The sequence below is a fragment of the Panicum virgatum genome, chromosome 2N, assembly GCF_016808335.1.
Source record: "Panicum virgatum strain AP13 chromosome 2N, P.virgatum_v5, whole genome shotgun sequence".
Classification (NCBI taxonomy): domain Eukaryota; kingdom Viridiplantae; phylum Streptophyta; class Magnoliopsida; order Poales; family Poaceae; genus Panicum; species Panicum virgatum.
The window spans coordinates 46,851,592-46,873,380 of NC_053146.1; the positions used below are offsets into that span (position 1 = coordinate 46,851,592).

The 21,789-nt window shown below is 44.6% G+C and overlaps 3 protein-coding genes and 1 long non-coding RNA gene across 4 annotated transcripts; 1 reads left to right on the plus strand and 3 right to left on the minus strand.

The window, feature by feature from the left end:
• Positions 1-788: 788 nt before the first annotated feature.
• On the minus strand, positions 789-4,293 carry LOC120660772. The gene is made up of 2 exons (XR_005669731.1): positions 3,516-4,293; positions 789-2,886 (listed from the first exon to the last, which is right to left on the minus strand). It is a non-coding gene; the product is annotated as an uncharacterized LOC120660772 (long non-coding RNA).
• Positions 4,294-8,724: 4,431 nt separating this feature from the next.
• LOC120660773 (transmembrane protein 87B-like) lies at positions 8,725-12,625 on the minus strand. Its single transcript, XM_039939411.1, has 5 exons — positions 12,271-12,625; positions 10,028-10,958; positions 9,774-9,869; positions 9,403-9,539; positions 8,725-9,286 (listed from the first exon to the last, which is right to left on the minus strand). Exons 1-5 carry the CDS (start codon positions 12,477-12,479, stop codon positions 9,106-9,108), a joined length of 1,554 nt encoding a protein of 517 aa, XP_039795345.1. The 5' UTR covers positions 12,480-12,625; the 3' UTR covers positions 8,725-9,105.
• A 1,713-nt stretch (positions 12,626-14,338) lies between these two features.
• LOC120660774 (heat shock 70 kDa protein, mitochondrial) lies at positions 14,339-18,094 on the plus strand. Its single transcript, XM_039939412.1, has 6 exons — positions 14,339-14,519; positions 15,241-15,314; positions 15,388-15,466; positions 15,559-16,128; positions 16,217-16,837; positions 17,252-18,094. The coding sequence occupies exons 1-6, from the start codon at positions 14,457-14,459 to the stop codon at positions 17,876-17,878; spliced, it is 2,034 nt and encodes a 677-aa protein (XP_039795346.1). The 5' UTR covers positions 14,339-14,456; the 3' UTR covers positions 17,879-18,094.
• A 567-nt stretch (positions 18,095-18,661) lies between these two features.
• LOC120660775 (protein DEEPER ROOTING 1-like) lies at positions 18,662-21,506 on the minus strand. The gene is made up of 6 exons (XM_039939413.1): positions 21,242-21,506; positions 21,021-21,099; positions 19,474-19,946; positions 19,214-19,385; positions 19,003-19,055; positions 18,662-18,888 (listed from the first exon to the last, which is right to left on the minus strand). The coding sequence occupies exons 1-5, from the start codon at positions 21,245-21,247 to the stop codon at positions 19,036-19,038; spliced, it is 750 nt and encodes a 249-aa protein (XP_039795347.1). The 5' UTR covers positions 21,248-21,506; the 3' UTR covers positions 18,662-18,888; positions 19,003-19,035.
• Between the last annotated feature and the right edge of the window lie 283 nt (positions 21,507-21,789).

Below are 21,789 nucleotides of genomic sequence, written 5' to 3' on the forward strand. Positions count from 1 at the left end.
CCACCAGCTACCAGTCAGTCAGCAGTACTATTTTCTATAACAAATCAACACCAGCAATTAGCCACAGTCAAGCAAACGCAACGAGAGTAGATTTTAGAAAAAGCTCTTGCAGATGCTCTAAGGACGCCTGATCCATCGATCAGACGCATTGTCCACCGTTCGATATGGACACAGCATCCAACGGATGAAACGAGCCGCGCCTCGTTCCTGGGCATGCTGCCCCAGCTGCGCCTTCCATTTTATCGCCATCTCCATCGGTCCACATCCACACGCGCCCCCTCCCCATCGATGCCGATGCGACCTCCCTGGCAGGCGAGAAGGGCGACCACAGTGGCCACCATTGCCCGCCATGACTAGGGGTGCATCCGAGCGCGAGGGCAGTGGAGCTCGTGCGACTAGGCGTTGGGGAGGGTGGAGCTTGCGCGGCGGCGAGGGGCAAAGCTCCCTGCGCATTAGGGGTGGAGCTCGCTGCGGCGCAGCCGGCGGCGGGCCACCGCTTTCCATGGCTTCCTCCACGCCGGCGGCTGACGGAGGAGCTCCGGGCTGCATCAATGGAGGGCAGCAGACAGGTTTTGGTACATTGTTGCAAGCGTACGTGTGTTTAAGATTTTTCAGAAGAATATTGCAAGTGTTTCATGTGGATGTCACAAAATTAGATCTAGTTGCAATATTGCGTATGCTTCACAGATATGTTGCAAGTACGAGTACTTTGCGCGCGCCTTGGCGCGCCCATCCTTTTCACATTAGCTGAAGATTTCGTAAAAGGAAATTTACATTAAAATAAGATAGAAATGGAACATATATATGTGAGTATATTGAATGGATACAAGATGGACATAGCAACATGTTATTAGATTATTTCACACATGAATGGTATTTAGTACATGGATTGTGAAAACCATTTACATTCTAATATGGACGGTAAGTGCGTAGAGCACATGCAAACTATGATTTGGGCTCCTGATACATGCCGAGGTACATCACTATTGCTGCGGCGATGACCATGAGTTTCCTGCAATGATAAAGAAGATAGTTGTATGGTAATAGAAGGCATGCAATTAAGGGTGTGTAGTTTTTTTTAAAAAAAATCTATTTTGCATTATAAAAAAATATATTTGGCATTCGCAGTATCTAAATCAATTGAATTGAAATGAGTAGTAGAGCATAAGTAAGAAGAGTAATATATGACAAGAATAGAAGAGAAGAGATGAGAAGAATAGAAATGTAAAAAAAAATGTCAGCCAGTTGGCCATCCTGATTTATCATAGGTAGCTTGTAGTATTTTAGTAGATATTAATTTAACTTCTCAGTGGTCGCATTGTTGGAATTTGAATAAGACAAAGCGTAGTTATATTCAAAGCAGAATGTATACTAAGCTGTAACTTATACACAATAGCATATAATATACAAAAGTTTCTCAGGCACAAAACTAATAAATTGCAGCTATTATTCTCAGCAATATCATAGATAACTAAAAGTAAGGAGGAAAAGTAACTTACCAAGATGCAAGCTTGTATATACATCGTTGTTACTTTTAAAGCTTATATTATAAACTTATAAAGTACTTTGGTATAATAGTAGCAGTAAAACGATATACTCTTCAAATCATAGACTTCAACAAAAGCACATTGTTATAATAAGAGTATTCTAAGAAGCAATCACAATTACAAACAGAATGTTGAGAATACCCAAGTTTTTATGGCCAAGCAAATATAATCGCAAATTTAGCTTACTGTGTAAAATTAGATTCCAAATTGAATTGCTGTACACAAATATAATGTTCAAAAAAATTTATTCACTGAATCATGGGAAAGCTACATTTGCTTTTCCAAATTGCCATACCATTTAGACTATAATCTAGCTCTATTTCTAATTTTCCAACCATTTATTTAATGATAACCTGACCAATTTACAGGCCATGAAGAAGCAAGGTGGTCTCCTCCAGCTTTGTACAGACATTGTTTGCCTTGTTGGATTGCAATAACATGTAACCGAGATTCGGGTGTCTTATTGCATCAGTAGAAGGTTGCAAGTTTGAATTATATTAAAAAACAAATCAGTGAAAACTAAAATGTTTACCACAGAACAAACACATTGTCTGTAGATTTATTAAAAAAAATATTGGGATGTACTCAGATCATTGCATACACCAACTCACAAACCTAACAAAAAAAACAGACATGACAAAGCCTTAAACTGCCTCAAGATCAGGGAACAATGACAAACCGAATTCAAAGTTGGCAAACATCATCGCCTCCGCACATATTAATCTAGCCTTTGGTGTTTCCCTTTCTGTCAGATCTTTATTAACATCTATCATCTGCAAGCAAATTTGGTAAGATAAAAAACTGTAGATGTTTACTATATCATCTGCAAGCCCACCTAAATCCCGTGTGGCAACATGTTGGCTCACACATGACACCTTCGAGCACCTTTAAAAAAGGAAGAAAAGATCAGTTTCTTTTAGAGTTTCAGATCAAATCATGATCTATCATGATAGATCATAGAGCATTATATCTTGCCTGCGAGAATGACAACTTAACTCATGGTTACTTTGTCATCTTCAAGTTGATGGACAATAAGAGCTAAAAAATGATGCATTGCCAAATTAAAATATTCCATAAATCACAAAATTATGGATCTGAGAAACATCATGAATAAGACAAGCAGACAACAGAGAATTAGAGAACTTACTTTCAGACTATCCGTCAAGGTTGGGTCCTCCCAACTTCACCCAGCTGCCTGCCTTCTTTCTTACTTTTTTTTGAAAGAATTCTTTGTTAGTTCAACCTTCTTGTAGTTCCCACTATCTGCAATAGCAGACTTAACAGTAGCTAGAGCCTCAAGAGTGATTATCTTTGAGTCCTTCCGGAACAACTGCTGTGCCTGGAAGACACCATAAAAGATTCGTTGCTAAAAGTTGCACTGAATAAAGAGCAAACCTTCACTATAGAAGTGTTGAAAATATTAGTTATAGTTTGGCATCTTGCATCGGCAAGGTGAAAAAAAAATCTAATGTTGCTAACGTGACTATAGTAGTTGAAACTTTTAGCAGGACAGATTTCTAATTTTCTGTTTATGTATATAAAATTAAGCCAATAATGAGCACCTCCGGAGATTAAGTGTACTGCTAAGCAGATTGATTATTTATTCAGCAATTGGTCAGTTTCCAATGGAATAGCAATTAGATCTTACAAGGGCATAAAGGCTCAACGGATATGTTTGTATGTTAAGCTGAATCATGCATTTTTGTTCAACCATTTATTGTCAACAGCGTTCATACACCTAAATATATCTAGCCTATACAAAAAAAATCCTGCAATTAGATCTTCCTGGATGCAGACACTCCCCATCTGAGGCTCCCGAACCACAGCGGTGGACGATGCATAATCCACCGGGAGCACAGATTAGTAGAGCAAGAGCAGAGCTGCGCCTTGAATTGAGAAGAGAGGAGCAGAGGCTAAAGAGGAACGGAGACAAGAAAAGAAGGTTGAAGAGCGGAAGGCAGAGGGCACCTGAGGAGGGAAGGGAAGGCCAGCCCAGCAGCGGCGGCCAGATCGACGGATGCCGCGGTCGACACCGACGCCGCAACGGCCAGAGCAAGAAGAGCTCCAGTGCGAATTTGAACATGGCCGGCGGTGGAGATGCTTGACAAGATGCAGGCGGCGGGGAACGGAATGTACGCGCCGGTGATTGGCACAGAATCGCATGCGCTGCCGCATTGACCTCCACGGCGAGCTTGAGATCATGGCGAGCTGCAACTACGAAGAGGCAGACCCGCCGGATCGCCGCCACCGCGCGCGCGGCAGCTACCCGCCACGAAGGCCGCCATCAGGAGGCCCAGGAACTGTATGTCCGCCACCTCCTTCGCGGTGCGCTAGGAGGAAGGGCAGCCAACGCTAGTGGGAGAATCAGAGAAGGGGAGCAGAGTCTCCATCGCGCCCGGTCATTTGGCGAGGCGGAGATCCGTCCTCGCTGGAGAAAAAGCCAAAGGCAGACGCGGAAATGGAGATGAACGGGCGGCGAGGGGGGAGCATCTGGAGAAGGATGAAAAGGTGCAGGATGAGGTGATGGAGGTGGGCAGGCGACCGTTGACGAGATCATGGCGGAGGTGCTGCGCCTGCTCAGCCTCCATGGAGGGTCAGTTGTCAGGTAGCGGCCGATGAGCTCCTCCGTTGCGTCCTCACCGCAACGGTGTCCGGAGGCGGCTGGATCTGAGTTTGCTGTGCCCACGCCGAAACGAGAAGAAGGCTCTCGAAGCGGAACGGAGATATTTGCTGGTACAGTAATATGGTGGATGAGATGAATGTGAGTAGTTGATTTGTCATCCAATGATGAAAATTATTTTGACCGACGTGGATAGTCTAGAAGGCCACCGAGCGGTGCACAAATAATATATAGAAATTTAATCCAGATGTTACATTTTCATTGAGATGTTTCATATAGATTTTAAATATTCCATAAAACAGATGTTGCCGCTGGTTTTTTTTCTCATCAACGTACGGCGAACAACAATTTTTTCAACATATTTTTTGACAATGATTTTTGATGTTGCAAATGTTTCAAACTAATGTTGATACAATATATTCTAAGTTTTTCATTTAATCCGGTCATATTGCATGTAACATCAGATAATGGCCTTTTGTTTGGTTTCCTAGCGTTAGGGACTAGCGCAAACTTTAACTGTTAATTAAAAGTATTAAATAAAGACAGATTACAAAATTAACTCTACAACTCCTGCACTACTTTGCAAGACGAATCTAATGAAGTCTTTGACCGCACGATTAGAGGATGGTCACTGTAGCATTACTGTAGCCAATCATGAATTAATTACCGTCATTAGATTCGTCGCACAAAGTTGCACCCATCCGTGAAAAGATTTTACAAATAAACTTCGTTTAGTGGTTCATGCATGCAAGATTCTCTTTGTAGCACAAAACGTGCTAAACATCCAAACGGGGCCAATGTTGTGACACGAATTCTCTCTGGTGATACCATCCAATAGCAGCGTCCGGATCGGACGTCTTGACGCTAACAGCTCCGATTCTCAAAAGGCCTGAGGGCATGTTCAATGGTTAGACGACTATCGTCTGTATGTGTATGGAATACCGCACGCAGTCGATAAAGCAGACAACTTGTACAATGGTGTGTCTGTGTAGCTGTCTGCAACCTATTTAATGTATGTCTAGACACATGAAACATGATGGTCAAATATGTGGAATAGATCTTTATGTATTATTTTGTGGCATACATGAAAGAATTATTTATGTATGCAAATAAATCACATGATAGTATATTTTTTAAGAAACATAGACCAATATAGATAACTAGAATACATAAATTGCTAAATGCTATTTTATAAAATAGCTAAGGGTTTTATTGTAAAAGTGGGTCAAAAATATCTCTGACTCATCTCTCTATTTTGGAGACCTATAATCGGGGATCCGGACAGTTGGTGAACAAGGAGAAATCTGCAGTCTTTTTCAGCTCAAATTGTGATGAGCAGGTGAAACAAGATTTTAGGTGTGTGCTACACATTGATACAGAAGCTTTATCTGACAAGTATCTGGGTTTGCCAACCGCGGTTGGTAGATCTTGTACTGAGGCTTTTGATTTTATGGCTACAAGAATTAAAAATTTGGTTGGCACCTGGAGTGGTAGGGAAGCGAGCTGTACTGGTCGGGAGATACTTCTGAAATCTGTGGCTCAGGCACTCCCTACATACTCTATGAGCTGTTTCTTGCTATCTAAGACGACATGCAAAAAGATGAGAACCACAATTGCAAATTATTGGTGGGGAAGCTCAGCTGACAATAGACATATCCATTGGCTGAGATGGGATCGGTTAACCCAGCACAAATCCGTGGGAGGCATGGGTTTCCGAGACTTACAGTCCTTCAACAAAGCAATGCTGGGCAAACAGGGTTGGTGATTGGTGACGCGACCTGATAGCTTGTGTGCACGGGTGCTGAAGGGAAGGTACTACCATGATGGTGACTTCATGCACAGCACCAGGAGAAAACATGCCAGCCATACTTGGCGGGCAATCCTAGCAGGAAGAGAAGCACTAGAAAGAGGCATGATCAGGAGGATTGGGAGTGGGGAGCAGACAAACATTTGGAGTGACAGGTGGATACCTGCACATTTTGATGCTCGACCCATCACTCCTAGCGATGGGCAGGCACTAACCATGGTGTCTGATCTCGTGACTGAATCGGGAGCTTGGAATGAGGCTCTCATTCATGAGGCTTTTATCCCGATTGATGCCAGGGCATCCTCAAAATTCCTATACGACAACAAGAGGAGGATTGGTGGGCGTGGGAGTTTGAGAAGCATGGTAACTACTCAGTCAAATCGGCCTATCGAAAGCTATATGCGATGTATGGTCGAGGTGATGAGGAGATTCCAAGTGCCTCGAGCGATGCTTCCTGGAAAAAGATTTGGAAGTTACAGGTACCTCCAAAAGTCAAGATTTTCTGGTGGCGAGTTCTACACGAATTTCTCCCAGCAAAGGATATCTCACATCGGAGACATATTGAGCCGACGGCTTTCTGTGAGGTGTGTGGTGCTGACACAGAATCAATTAAGCACATACTGACTGAATGCACCACGGCAAAGATGTTCTGGAGAGAGGTAAAGATAATTACTGGGGTGAAGCTGCCGAGTCTTCATCCGTTTTCTTGGGCATGCGACTTGCTGATGGATCATATGTGCACGGACAAGGACAGGGCCATTCTCATCATCGGCATGTACTCACTTTGGATGCAACGGAACCAGCGACGACATGGTGCTGCTCATAGACCGATCAGCGTAGCAGTTCGGTGGTCGCTTGATACAGCTTTTGATTTATGGAACATGAAAAAGCAGGTGAATCCAATGAAGGAGAGACAAATTGTGGAGTGTTGGCGCGCGCCCCCAGCTGGCTGGTTCAAGTGCAACACAGATGGTGCTTTTTACCCAGACCAAGGGCAAGGTGCATCAGGGATAGCTCTCCAAAATGATGCAGGTCTCTTTGTTGGTGGACAGGCGAGATGGTACTCCCATGGCCTCGACGCCTTGACCCTGGAAGCTTTGGCTTGTCGGCAGTGGCGGAGCCACCCATCACGCAGGGTGGGGCATATGCCCCAGCTAGCCGCCGGGAACTCGCCTGTCACGCCCGCCTGCCGCGCCCCGCCGGCGGCCCCTTGCCGGCCTGCCCCACCTAGAATTTTTTGCTAGCTCCGCCTCTGCTTGTCGGGATGGTGTTGCTCTGGCTCGGGACAAGGGGGTGCAGCGACTTATTCTGGAAACTGGTAGCCAGGAGTTTGTGAAGCTTTAGAAGGAGGGAGCCAATCAACGATCAAGAATTGCATCCATCATCAGACAAACTCGGGAACTTAGCTCTAGTTTTGTTTATTTTTCTGTAACTTTCACAAGTCGTGCTTATAACCGAGTAGCTCATGTCCTAGCTAAGCAAGTTTCAGGTGATAATAGGCTGGGTGAGTGGCAGTTAGCCCCAACCTGTGTAGTTCACCTGTTACCTTCAGATTGTAATCCCGACTGATCAATGAATGAAATCACCAAGTCGCAAAAAAAGACTGTCTCTCTCGTCTCTCACCCACTCATTTCTCTCTCCCGTGCTTGCATGCTCCACTGACCACCTTCCTCCATGGCAGGGCAGGCTGCTGCCGCAGGCAGGCACCAGCGAGCGTCTGCCGGCGAGTGTGGCGTGGGCAGCAGCGAGGCTTGGTGCGGAGGCCAGCACTGGCGCCGCATCCGTCAGGCAGCAGCGAGCGGTTGCCGGCGAGCTTGGCGTGGGCAGCAGCGAGGCTTGGCTTGGAGCGGTTGCGGCGGCGCGGCGTGACGAACGTGGGCGGGCGGAAAGTATTTGCCCATCAAATCGGGAGCGTGAGCACGAACTCGCAGAGGATCCGTCGTCGCCGTTATCATCTTACAGCTGCTGCTACAACGGATGTGCCAAGCCGTCGCTTCCTCTCGGGCAACGGGACGAGGCCGTCGCCTCGCGAGAGGATGGCAGAGGCCGTCGCCTCACGGTTTGCTCTCGAAAGTCACAATAAACCGGCAATAGCCGGCATAATAATTGTCATTGTACATGCCCTAAAACGTCGTTACGCTCGCATCGAAGTGATCAATCTGTCAACCAATTAGCTTCCTTCTCTCTGACATCACACCTCGAGAAGCCAGAAGCTACATGGTGCATGTGTAAATCAGTAGATATATACAAGCGTATCAGTTTGCCTAAGGTTCAGCGGACCTTGCTAGGTTGCAACAAAGATTGCTAGTACTACATTTTATCAGTTATAAAAGGAGGCTCATTTAACCATCTTTAGAGAGGTACACCAACTATTATACAACATATATTATACAAGGCACCAAAATTCAGTACTCGAGGGGCCAATTTTCGGTACCGAATCTCATATTGTGAGTTTGGTACCTCTCCAAGAGCCACTCTGTTCGCTTGGCTTGTCAGCCAATCAGCAAGCAGTACTTTTCTCTCACACCAAATCAACACCAGCCACCAGCCAGCCAACAGTACTTTCCTCTCATAACAAATCAACACCAGCCACAACCAAGCAAACAGAGTGTATAAAGAACACCATCCCAAAAGACCTCTTCAATACTTATATGCTTAAAGTCTGAATCAGATAGTTGAATTGCTGCTTTTGACCCAATGATCTTACTTGATAAAAATTGATCACAAAAACATACAGAAATATCAGGCAATTAAGTGAAATTCTAACAAAGATCCAGTAAAATAGTTTATTCTCTAACATAGATGGCATAGGCCGAGTTCATGCAACCAGCAATATGATGTCTATAATATAAACATTACACAGCATAAACCCTTCATAATGCCACAGACTAATTGTTCCTATCATGTACCATCATTCAGACTATGATGATAATAGCATGACTGGCCGTGCAATAAGGCAATAAGCTATAGTGGAAATGAATCAGGTAAAGAAATAACCTCAAGTGAAGTACTTCATTAACTAGAATTAGCAAGGCCAATCCTCAGCAAAACACCAAAATTGCTCTATTGTCCACTTCAATGGATCACATATCTTTGCATATTCCCTCCCCTAATTGAATTGACAATAAGTTCTACTCCCTTTTGTTTTCCTCATCATCCCCATCAAAAGATGTTTCGGTATTCACATTCTTTGTTGCTTTGTCATCTGGTGTTGAAGATAAACTCCATCCATTTTTGGAAGCACTGGGCGCTGGCCTAATTAATGATAGATTGTCCTTCCGGTCGAAGAATTCGCTTGCATCATAAGCGAATCTGAGATGGAAAAAACAAGGAGCTGTGAATGTTTCCATTTGTAACAGGGAATTCTAATGACATGGCACAAGCAAAACATCATCCAGCTGAAAGTTACAAAAGGATTATGACTATACCTCATTGAGTTCTGCGAAGGTGCCCACAGGTAGCAAATTACGCAAAGAAGTGAGAAAGACAAAACATGCCAGAAGGCAGGAATAATCCATGCGTATTGCCATCGCTCATTGAAAACATCTGTTGATTTGAAGTAAATCTGCAGAAAGTAAAGTGTTACAACATCAATTAATTATGAAACAGATGCATAACCAAGTTGCAAACAAAAGAACCCGAACAAGGCAAAATAGCCAGATTCTTAAAAGTATAAAGTTACACTCCTGCTGCAACTAATCTAATTATTTGAGATGCAGAAATGTCCCTTGATAATCCTAGATTTAAAGTATGGTTGTTAACAATATTTATAGTATGGTTTTGACATGAATAAGCATACCTCATAGCCAATCCAGCCAACAGACACCAGAACAGATACAATCAGGGCAATTGCGAATTTCCTATAAATCTCAAGTTTGGCCATCAGCCTTCTTGCCTATCATCCGCATAGAAAAATTAGGAATGATTCATGTGCTGTATACATAAGCCAGTGCCTCTTAAGTTGGGGGGAAATAATGCAAGCACAAAGGATAATGGGCGGCAACTGATACTGCAGGAGAACTAATAAAGGATATGAAGAAGAGGTTAAATCACCTGAAGTTTACCAATGGTCTTAGCTAGAGAAATGAATATCCAAACAACAAATGCGGCATCTAAAATGGCCACTGGATAAACCAAGAAAAGCCGAGCTTTTCCTGATAGATCATTCACGGCACCGAGATTTTCTACCAACTCAAGAGTTTCTGTTGCTAGAAAGAATGTTCCCCCAAGCATGACCACTTTGGATGTCAGGCCACCCAAAGTAGGCGTGACAACTCCATATCCCATTGAGACAATGAGAACAATAACTTCAGCCGCTGTTCTCTTAATAGTTCCAAACGTGACAGCCCAAAATGTGATGCCCTTTGGCCGAATTCCAGTCTCATTGAACTCAGCATACTCAAAATACCACAATGCCATCTCCAGCATGCCCAGTGTAATCACGAGAGTAATACAGTTTTGAAGTGGAAGAACCTCTCTCCAAGACTTCATGTACTGATAGAACCAATAGATCCCAAGTATAACAAAAGCAAAAGACATCAGTCCAAAAAAGTTCTTAAGAGGTGCCATCCGACCTGGAAGGTACCCAGTAGGATTTTTCCAAATGGTTTTCCCCTCAATCTCCAAACCAGCAAGTGAAGGATCACAGTGTATAAAGTACATATTGTACATCCCAGTTTTGGTTATTGGAATGGTCCTTGACAGTAGCGTTGCAATCAGATCACTTCCATCAAATGATGCAACAAACAATTTTGGCCAACCAGGATTTACCTGGGATGGGCGGTAGATGACAGAACCTTCCGTGCAAGCTCCTAACTTTGCAAGATCTGAGGTACAGCAAATAGCTTTCTGACCTCCATAAGCTGATCCACCAATCATTTCACGGTCTTCTATCTCGAAAACAAGTACCTGAACCTTAGCTGAACTGGTCTCCTTTACAGAATCAACAGCATCCTCTGGTCTCCTAAAAGTAATCTTGTCAAACCTGAAAAGCAGTAGAATTTGAAGGTCAAATCTCTGGAGCCTATCCAATTATACAGAACCGAGTAAGTGCAACTTGAATCATTCAGTCAAACAGGAGTAACAAAGAAAAAAAAACACATAACTAATGCATTTGCATGTGCACATTTCTGCATAACAGTGGTTAACATAGTTGCCCTGGTGCTTGTATACGGAAGGTTCTCGAGATGGTAAGTAATACTCCCTCCATACTCGAAAAGAATGTCGTTTTGGACAAGATTTTAGTCAAACATTGGAAACATAAATCATGAATAACTTTTAAGTTGTTCAGTTTCAAAATGCAAAAATCATATGAATAGATTTGTCTTGAAAAATACTTTCATAAAAGTATAAATATATCACTTTGCGATAAATATTCTTATAAAAATAAAAGTCAAAGTTAAATTTTGGAGACCGTGTCGCTGTCCAAAACGACATTCTTTTCAAGTATGGAAGGAGTATACTTGTAAGTAAGACTCAAGGAAAATGAAAAGGGCATAGCATCTTGAAAATAATCAGCACAATGACTGTTGGCTACAGAACCGTGATTCCATGGAGAAAATGGTACTTCTTTAGGCCATGTTTAGTTCCCAAAAAAGTTTGCACAGTACCCGTCACATCAAATTTTCGGACATATGCATGGAGCATTAAATGCAGTTGAAAAAAATAACTAATTATACAGTCTAACTAAATCATACGAGATGAATCTAATGACGCTAATTAATTCATAATCGGACATTAATTATCAAATAACAACGAAATGTGCTACAGTATCAAAATCCAAACTTTTTCACCATCTAAATACAGCCTTAATCTTCAGTTCATTAAATGCATCTGCAGTTTTTACAAGTACGGAACGCAGGATTGCAGCAGCAGAAGTTGCCTCTCACCAATGTCACCCTATATATGTTTAACCTGAAGAACTAACAAAAAAGCTTACTTTTGCAAACTGATGAGGTTCACTCTGTTTAGCTCAATTCTTGCTTCCCACTAAGCAAAGTCCAGTATCAGGGCAATGCACATCTCGGATACCTTCCAGCCGCCACCGACACAGCACTTCGTGCACACCATAACACCAACGAGCAAGATTACTTAATTCCCACAAAACCCCTACCCATCGAAGTGGTCCCACAAAACTGAATGCTTGACTCCCAGTCGGCACTCGGCAGGATCCAAGATCCGCTTGGCCGCCGGCATCCGCCCCCCGCTCTACCCACCCATCGTCTTGCAGACGCACGCATTGAACCAAATTAGCGAACAGATAGCGAACCCGGAACGGCTGCTATTTAGCACATTACCGGATGAAGGCGTCGGCCACTGCGGCGGCGTCCTCATCGTCCTCGGCGGTGGCGTTGGTGGGGGAGGCCGCGTAGAGGCCCTCGCTGCCGGCGTGGAGGATGAAGGCGTTGCCCTTGTTGGCGAAGCCGAGGCCGCGGTACTCGTGCACGGACGCCTCCCCCGGGCGGAGGAGCGCGAGGGCGACGGCGAGGAGGAAGCGGACGGCCATGGAGTCGACCTTGTGAGGCTGGATCTGGCGTGGAGCGGAGTGGAGTGCAGCGCCTCCCCGGCTGAGCTCGGCGGGGGCAAAACCGGAAGAAAAACCAACGAAGCTGTCGCCGTCTGGCCCCCGCGGCCGTCGGTAGGAAAATGGGGGGAGGAGGAGGGGGTGCTTTGGTCGGCCGGCCCAGACCTTTTCTTTGGTGTTCAAAGCTAGGGTCAATGGCATCTGGCAAACCAGCACTGAAAACAGATGCTATCAAAAAAAAGCACTGAAAACAGGAAGGTTTAGTTAAAAAAAGAAGCAGGGTAGGCTATGGCTCCTCTACTGTAGGGTCTTGGGGACTGCTTTCAGGCACAGAATTTGTGCAGGAAGGAGCAAGATGTGCACTAGGAGGTGTCAATTTGTTCTTTCTAAGGAATTATAAAATTGTCCAATTTGTCTTCTTGTGTAGAACTGGCTCGAATTGTTTACAGGGCATAGTAGACTTTAATTCTGGCACTAATTTAAACATAGTGAGGATTAGGCTCTTTTGTGCTGATTGTGTGGTATGTTCACTATCCGCTTAAACTCATCTTTGAAATCAAAATGCTTATTTAACATGGACTATGTTTACGAACAGTGCATCAACATGTACCTCATTGAATCAGTTTCATTAGATCAACCATGGAATATATCTTGTTGTTGCATATACTTGGTATTGTAGATGATAGTATGTTTTTTTATTATAACAGGATAAAATCAGAGAAGTTTGATGATGTCTTCAATAAAACTAAAACGACGTAGCACACTTCAAAATAGGAGGAATAGCGTATAAACTTCCACACCATGTATTTTGCTCTTGTGACTATAAATGATACATTTTGTCATAAAATAATGACTGTGCACAACTTCAAGAATCTGGTCGAAGCAATATACACTTTGCATTCCTAAACATCTAGAGTAGATGATAGTAAATGTAAGATCAGTTTTAGTAGAGAGTGTCTGCCAAGACTGTGAACTAGGTAACCGAGCCGGAGGAGTGTCATGGTGATGACACTCCTCCCACATCTCATAATACTCTCCCTTCTCTCTTCCGTCATGTCAGTAAATTTACTGCTCATGATATTCTCATGACACTTCCATTAGGATTGGTCCAACATGACCATGACTCCTCTAATAAAAAGACTCATCGATCAATAAAAAGTGAAAGCCTTACAAAAAAAAAATGGCCGCCAACCAAACTTGCAGTGAGAAGGGAACCTTCAACAGGGGGAATATATGATGCGATTCCTATACGGGCTAAAACATTTCATTAGAGTGAATAAACAATTTCGATTGAAGAAGCCTCAAATATAACAATATCAATTGGCGTAGAAGCCGGGTAGGAGGCCAGGCGCTACCTACAAGGCTACAAAGGTTAAACTACCGAAAGTTTAGCACAGAGGACGCTTCGGCCTACCGGCTTCTCTCGTCATTAGAGCAGCGAGATCAAGCACTGATCCTCATGGTGTTCCTAAACAAAAGGGAGCCTACCTGTACCTGCACTGCACGAGAAAATATGCCAGTCCTGTGCCATGCGCCATGACCTCGCTTGCGAGCCGAGGAAACAAACACTGGATTAGCGGCCGCATTAGCCGCTGGGTTACCGGAGAGTCGGCGGCGGAGCGGACGGCGGCCGTGGTGCGGAGCAACCGGACAGAGAGGACTCCGGACTCGCCGGGCCAGCCCATCTACGCGACACGTCCAGCACCGTGGGCCGGCTCTCGTTGCCCTCCCGTTTTTCTTCCTTCTTTGTTGAATGCACACGCACGGGCCCGGCCTCGTAAACTCGCGTCGCGTGCGATCTGATGGGCTGAAACCCATTTTCCCCAGGAATCCTTTTCCCCAAGAAGCCCCTCCTCTCTCCCTCCCAAAACCCTCAGCCGTCAAACTAAAAAAAAAAAAGGGGGAAAGAAACTCAGCCGAAACCCTACTCGCCTCCGCGCCGGGGACGATCAGCGATCCATGGCGGCGTCCTTGCTCCGCCGCGCCGCACGCCAGCGGGAACTCGCGTCCACTCTCGGATCCGTAACGCCCTCTTTTCCTCAGTCTCCGTGCTTCTACATTTTTTATTCGTAGTCGATGTGGTCGTCTCGTCTTTGTTTGGGTGATCTAGTGGTTTTGATGTCGATCCTTTCTGCGAGAAGAGATGGGCACTTGCTGGTGTCGAATGCTTGTAGATTGTGTTGTATTGGATCTCTCTCTCTCTTCTCTCTCTCTCTCTCTCTCTCTCTCTCTCTCTCTCTCTCCTCTCTCTCTCTCTCTCTCTCTCTCTCTCTCTCTCTCTTGTGGATTTTATTGGTGAAGGATTGGTGTACGGATTAGTGCTTGCAAATTCTTAGATTACTATTTCAGTTCTGGTACTCGCCGGCTTGCTGCTACGGTGGTGCTGTGCTTGTACACATTGTTTATATGCGGATGCGCACCTACTCTCCTTAAATGTTTGTAGATTGTTTCCATATGCAGAGGCCTCTGAAGGATTTCTAGCATCATTGGGTCGAAAGTGGCTTTGTCTTTCTGTTTATGAGTAGCTAGATGAATGCTGAACAAATCGCCATTGTGCACAATGAAGCGATCTTTGTTTTTATGTGGCAATTTTCTGTATGTCATCGGTGTAGTTTTGTTTACTCTGTCAATGCAGCTAGGACTGCACATTGGGGATTTCTTGGATAGCACCATATACTATGCTGTTCGTTTTCCGCGCTGGCTTTGTTGCTCTTACTTATTGTCTGCAAACTAACTTTCTCAGCTGAAGGCCAGCTTACAGTCAACGTGTGCTGCCAACTTGTGCTCAAAATGGGGTAGTTTCGCAAGACCTTTCAGGTATGAGTGATCACTTGCTGTCTTAAGCTTTGTTAGTGCGTTACTTTACATTTGTATTTGTAACTGCTTTCAGTGCAAAAGCAGCTGGAAATGACATTATTGGAATTGATTTGGGAACTACTAACTCATGTGTCTCTATTATGGAGGGAAAGGTGAGGTCCCTGAGTAAAGACTTCCCTGACTCCTGTCCTTGTTTCCTGTCTCTCTCATTTATCTAGCTGAATCTGCAATCAAATGACTGCAGAACCCAAAGGTCATCGAGAATGCTGAAGGGACAAGAACAACACCATCTGTTGTTGCTTTTAATCAGAAGGGTGAACGCCTTGTTGGGACTCCAGCCAAGCGCCAGGCAGTAACAAATCCCCAGAATACTTTCTTTGGAACAAAGCGGCTGATTGGGCGCCGCTTTGATGATCCACAGACACAGAAAGAGATGAAGATGGTGCCATACAAAATCGTCAAGGCTCCAAATGGTGATGCCTGGGTTGAAACAACAGATGGCAAACAGTACTCACCAAGCCAGGTCGGTGCATTTGTGTTGACCAAGATGAAGGAGACAGCAGAATCTTACCTTGGAAAATCTGTCTCCAAGGCAGTGATTACTGTTCCAGCATACTTCAATGATGCTCAACGTCAGGCCACGAAAGATGCAGGCCGAATCGCTGGCCTTGAGGTTGAAAGGATTATCAATGAGCCGACAGCAGCCGCTCTGTCCTATGGAATGAACAACAAGGAGGGTTTGATTGCAGTCTTTGATCTTGGAGGCGGAACTTTTGATATCTCTATTCTGGAGATCTCAAACGGAGTTTTTGAGGTATGTAATTTTCAACTCATCTGATGCGATGGATGCATTTTATGAAATAAACCCTTTTCTGATTTGTTTCTATGTATTTTGTTTTCAGGTCAAAGCAACAAATGGTGACACTTTCTTGGGTGGTGAAGATTTTGATAATACACTTTTGGAATTCTTGGTGAGCGAGTTCAAGCAAACTGAGAGCATTGATCTGTCAAAGGATAGATTAGCTTTGCAGAGGCTTCGTGAAGCTGCTGAGAAGGCAAAGGTTGAACTGTCATCAACTACTCAGACTGAAACCAATCTACCGTTCATTACAGCTGATGCATCAGGAGCAAAGCATTTGAATATCACACTGACAAGGTCAAAGTTTGAGGCTCTTGTGCACCAACTGATTGAGAGGACTAGAGATCCATGCAAGAATTGCTTGAAGGATGCTGGAATATCTACTAAAGATGTGGACGAGGTGCTCCTTGTTGGTGGAATGACTAGGGTTCCAAAAGTACAGGAAGTGGTCTCTGAAATTTTTGGGAAGAGCCCAAGCAAAGGAGTCAACCCAGATGAAGCTGTTGCCATGGGTGCTGCCATTCAGGGTGGCATTCTCCGTGGAGATGTTAAGGAGCTTCTTCTCCTTGATGTTACTCCCCTATCACTTGGTCTCGAGACGCTTGGTGGTATCTTCACCAGATTGATCAACAGGAACACTACAATTCCCACGAAGAAAAGTCAGGTGAGTAATGTCTATGTTCTTTCAGAATATGCAGTGTAATCTTGTTGACTATCCCTGACTTAATTGGATTAGCCTTTTGTCAACACTCAACATATGTTTTATCTTGACACGTCTTTCGCGTCTGTGTTTTTGGTATGGTGCTAGTTGCAATACAATTCTGTTTACCCTCATACTCTTCGTGGTTGAGTGATGAGTTTGTGATAGTCTCATGTGAAAATCTTTATTTCTCTCATTTATTGTATTTCAATTTGTTTATGAGCTTTGTGTTAACTCCATTAACCCAATGGCTGTTTTATTTTCTTGATGATTATTCTCATTACACGATTAGTAGTCTTTGATCCATGTAGCACTAGCACTCTTTCCCCTCATTCCCCTGATGTTACTTTTATCTGATATTTGGTGTTGATTTTACAGGTGTTCTCAACTGCTGCTGACAATCAGACCCAAGTAGGTATCCGTGTGTTGCAAGGTGAGCGTGAAATGGCTGCAGACAACAAGCTTCTTGGTGAATTTGATCTTGTTGGCATTCCACCCGCCCCAAGAGGCATGCCTCAGATTGAAGTCACATTTGACATTGATGCCAATGGAATTGTGACTGTGTCTGCAAAAGATAAGGCCACTGGAAAGGAGACGAACATCACCATACGATCCTCCGGTGGGCTGTCTGAGGCTGAGATCCAGAAGATGGTCCAAGAAGCTGAGCTGCATGCCCAGAAGGATCAGGAGCGTAAAGCGCTCATCGACATCAGGAACAATGCGGACACGACTATCTACAGCATTGAGAAGAGCTTGGGGGAGTACAGGGACAAGATCCCTGCAGAGGTCGCGTCTGAGATCGAGGCGGCCATTACTGACCTCCGCAAGGAGATGGCCTCAGACGACATTGAGCAGATAAAGGCCAAGCTTGACGCTGCGAACAAAGCTGTCACAAAGATTGGTCAGCACATGTCTGGTGGCGGCTCAGGTGGTTCGCAGTCAGGAGGATCTCAAGATGGTGGTGACCAGTCTCCAGAAGCCGAATACGAGGAGGTCAAGAAGTGAGGCAGCGAAGGATGAAACAGTAGTGCCCCATTTAGAAGTAGCTATTCTTTTTTAGAACACAAGATAATAGGATGAGACGTGACCTGTGCAGGCCGCAACAACATTCTCTAGGTATTGCTTTTGGCCTGTGATGCCCTCAAGCAGGCACGCAGCGATGAGATTTATACTTGTTTTTGCAAATGCACGAGGAATCGAGGATGTCATGTTTGATTGCTGCTGACGCGCGGCTTGTGCAGGCTTGGTCACCTCGTTCGTGTGAAACGGTGCCTGGCAATCAGGCAATGGCAATGTCCCAGCCCGGACGGTCGTCAAGTTGTTGCAGCTCCATGCTTCAGGCCAGAGGAGGGAGCTCTCTGTCCGGTCGACCGCTTGGCATGGCTGGGGCACGGCGGCGTGGGGCTGAGCGGAGGAATCTCTCGCCGACGTATGCCGCATCCGCGCACGAGTCCAAGGAACGTAGTGTCAAGGAACATGCTCTGCGATGAGGATCTGCAGGGGTGGTGCGCCGTCCTTTCCCCATCACGCAAACACGAGTGTGGCTGGCTCTTATCCTTCGTAGAAACTTGACGGTGTCGGTGTCGGCACAGGATTTCAGAGAAGGATGCAAGCAGGAATAGCTGAACGACAGGTGAATTCAGAATTCACCTACGATGTAGCGCAAACATGAGTGAATAATACAAGTGCAAATGTATCCAGAATGAGTAAAGAGTTTGATGAAAAGCAGCAAACGCAGCAGAAATAGAAGTGAACCAGGAATCAGGGCTGCTCAGAAGCAGGCAATGGTAATGAAAAATCGGATGCCTTCTTTACAATCTCATAGCCAAAGAGAGAATAAGACATGGAATATGCTTTTGTTCCGAAAGTTTCTCATCATAATCCAAATATAACAGATGGTTCATGTCAGAAACGGAGGAGCATTAGTGCATTACATGATAACTTCTTTCCTTACTATATGCCATATTTCCTTCTATATATCACGATCCCACCAAGCTCGCCAAGACCTTCGGAACCTGAATATCCAATAGAATCAACCAGACTGTTAACACAACCCATCAGATGAAGCATAGCGCCGACTTTGATCAACTAAAGCTGACCGTTCTGGGATTCAGAATATAAGTGCATACCTGGCCTAAAAGAACAAACATATCCGCGCACCTTTACATTTCAAGTACAATAACTGAAAAGCAGGCAAAATGACATAAATTCAGTCATTTCAAAGCCATAGAATTAGCGCTCAAATGAAATGTCAGTGCGCGGCATAAATCATAATACGTGCATTGTTGCACGTTTGAGAGGAAGAGAGATGGAATGTCTCTGCTGGTTTACACTACTTACAGTCTGAATCAGTTTTGACCCACTTTGCGCCATCGTCATCGAGATCACGCAGCGCGTCCTCGAGGCACTCATTGATTTCTTTCTCATCTAGCTTCCAGTCCAAATGCCTCCTAGTTGCTACCGTGGAGGAATTTTGTGGGTGTATTTTCTTCTGCAGTATTGCCTTGAGCAGCTGCAGCCGTTACCACGTATGGGAATGAGATGCAGAGAAGGTGCAGTGACCTATTGAGCTACAAATTTACTGAAGGATTTGACCGTACCTTCTCCATTCTCGGTTGAGGGAAAGAGTTCCTTGGGTCTGGAACCGGGGGAGTAAAACCACCCTTGCACACGAATAGTCTGAGAAGTGAAGCGATGGATCTTGGCTTGATCGCGACCCCTTTCTTCCCTACTATTTCTTTTGCTTTGCTTATGATGATCTCCTTGTTCATCAACTGCTCTTGGTGCTTCTCGTTGACGTCTTCGCCAACACGTTTTTGTGAAGCTGCCTGTTCATCAGCATATGAGCCCTGAACTTCTGCTTGGTCATTGCCTTCTAGCAGCACTTCGAATTCCTTTCGGATGTTGTCCACTTCCTCCTCCGTAAACTTCACTGAATCTTGCACGGTCTGCACATTCCGGGATGAACTCTGTGCTTCTTCCTCAATCTGCTTGTTTCCAAATGTCCCGATTGCAAGCAATGATTGTGGCCAATCACTGAACTCGTCGTTGCGACATTCCGGCACGTTGCCACCTGCACATCAGAGGTAAATTAGTTAGCCAAATCAGTATAGAAACAAAAACGATGGTCCAGGTCCTGCGCTCATATATTAGCATAAATTGGTTGTTTGGAGCATGGACCACTAATTTTAAACCCCTGCTGTTCTCATGGGCCTATCACTGATTAGAAACATGTTTGCCCATGCTTACTCCACACCACAATGTTTTAATCTGAGCATCTGCTGATCATCACCCATCACAGATCAGCATTCAAAGATTGTATTCACACTCCAAACAGTCGTCCTTTTTGAAAGACCAATATCCTCTAATACAATTGGACTAGTTTTTCCTATGAAAGAAAAAAAATTGACTGCTGGCCTTCAGATCTGATTCGTTAGCACAGAACCATCCAAGGTCCGGCTTCTGTGCTAGAAATGTAACTCATATAATCTCAAGTGAACAATTTGTATCATATAACATCATGTTGAAGCATAACATAAGCCTTAAATCTCACTACTTTCTCATACTAGTGGAGGAAACAAAAAATTTATAATATAGAAAACATGGAACAAATGAAAAGAAAATGAAAGGAAAGGAAAAGATCAGAAGGGAGAGGCAACAGAACAGCATATACTGTAGTGCTTATGCATCAACTGCACTGCATTATTCATAAAAACTATTTCCTACAGGTTGAAATTAAAGAACTTCTGAGCATTCTGAACCACAGTGTTTACAGAAATGCTTGAATCATCATTGACACTGCTACGTGACCATCAAACAGAGCGCCGCCATATCAACAGAAAAGAAACCCGGAAACTAAAGGACTTTGAAATCAAATACTCTGCTTGCTACAAGTAAAATTGATCGACTACTAAGCAACTGAGGTTCATGGCTGGAGCAGTGGAGTCACTGGAGTAGAATGTCGGAAGAGTAAACTTGAAAGGAAACGGACCCAAAATCGCTGGTCATCTTCCCATCTTCCTCTTCATTCAAGGAATGAGACGAATATTCTCACAACTGAAGTGGAGCGCACCCGGTGAACAACAACAACGACCACGGTTCTGAAAGAATCCACGAGGAAAGTGAAGAAAATTCAGAGTGCACTTACGATAAAGCGCGGTAGAAGTGGCGGCAGGTCGCTTCGACTCTGGCCTCCCGGCGATCTTGTTCGCTACCCAACTGAAAATCTGCAGGAAAAATGGAAGAAGAAATTCACCATCAACAACAACGAACAATGAACTCTGGAGCCTCGAGGAGTCTCTTCTCTTCCACGCAGCAGCAGCAGAAGAAGAAGAAGAAGAAGAATGGCATAGGTGTGCAGCCTCTCACCTTCATATCCTTAGGAACTCGAGACCGGTGGGTTCAGTGAGTTGTGAAGCCTGAAGCGGTGGTATCAGGAGCGTGGGAGACCCTAGCTGAGACTGAGAGACGGCCAGGGAGGGAGCGACTAGCCAGCGAGAGATATAGGGCGGGCGCGGCCGAGAGGTGCAAGCAGGCTTGCAGTGGCGGCAACCGGCCGGCGGCACGGTTTTGGTGCGCAGGAGAAGAGAAATACTAGCAGCAGCTACTGCTTAGTACACTATTGGTAGGGGAACTAGAGCGATTTGGGAGTGGCTCAAGTTCCGAGGCATTGGAGCGTAGCAGCTGGCGTGCCGGCGCGCTACTTCATCTGGCAAGTCAGGGGCGTTCAGTTAAAAAAAAACTTCATACGGTACTCGTGACATCGAATCTTCAGACACATGTAGACACATGTATGAAACATTAAATATAGTTGAAAAAAATAACTAATTACATAGTCTAACTGATTATCACGAGCTGAATCTTTTAAGCCTAATTAGTTTATAATTGAATATTATTTATCAAATAACAACGAAATG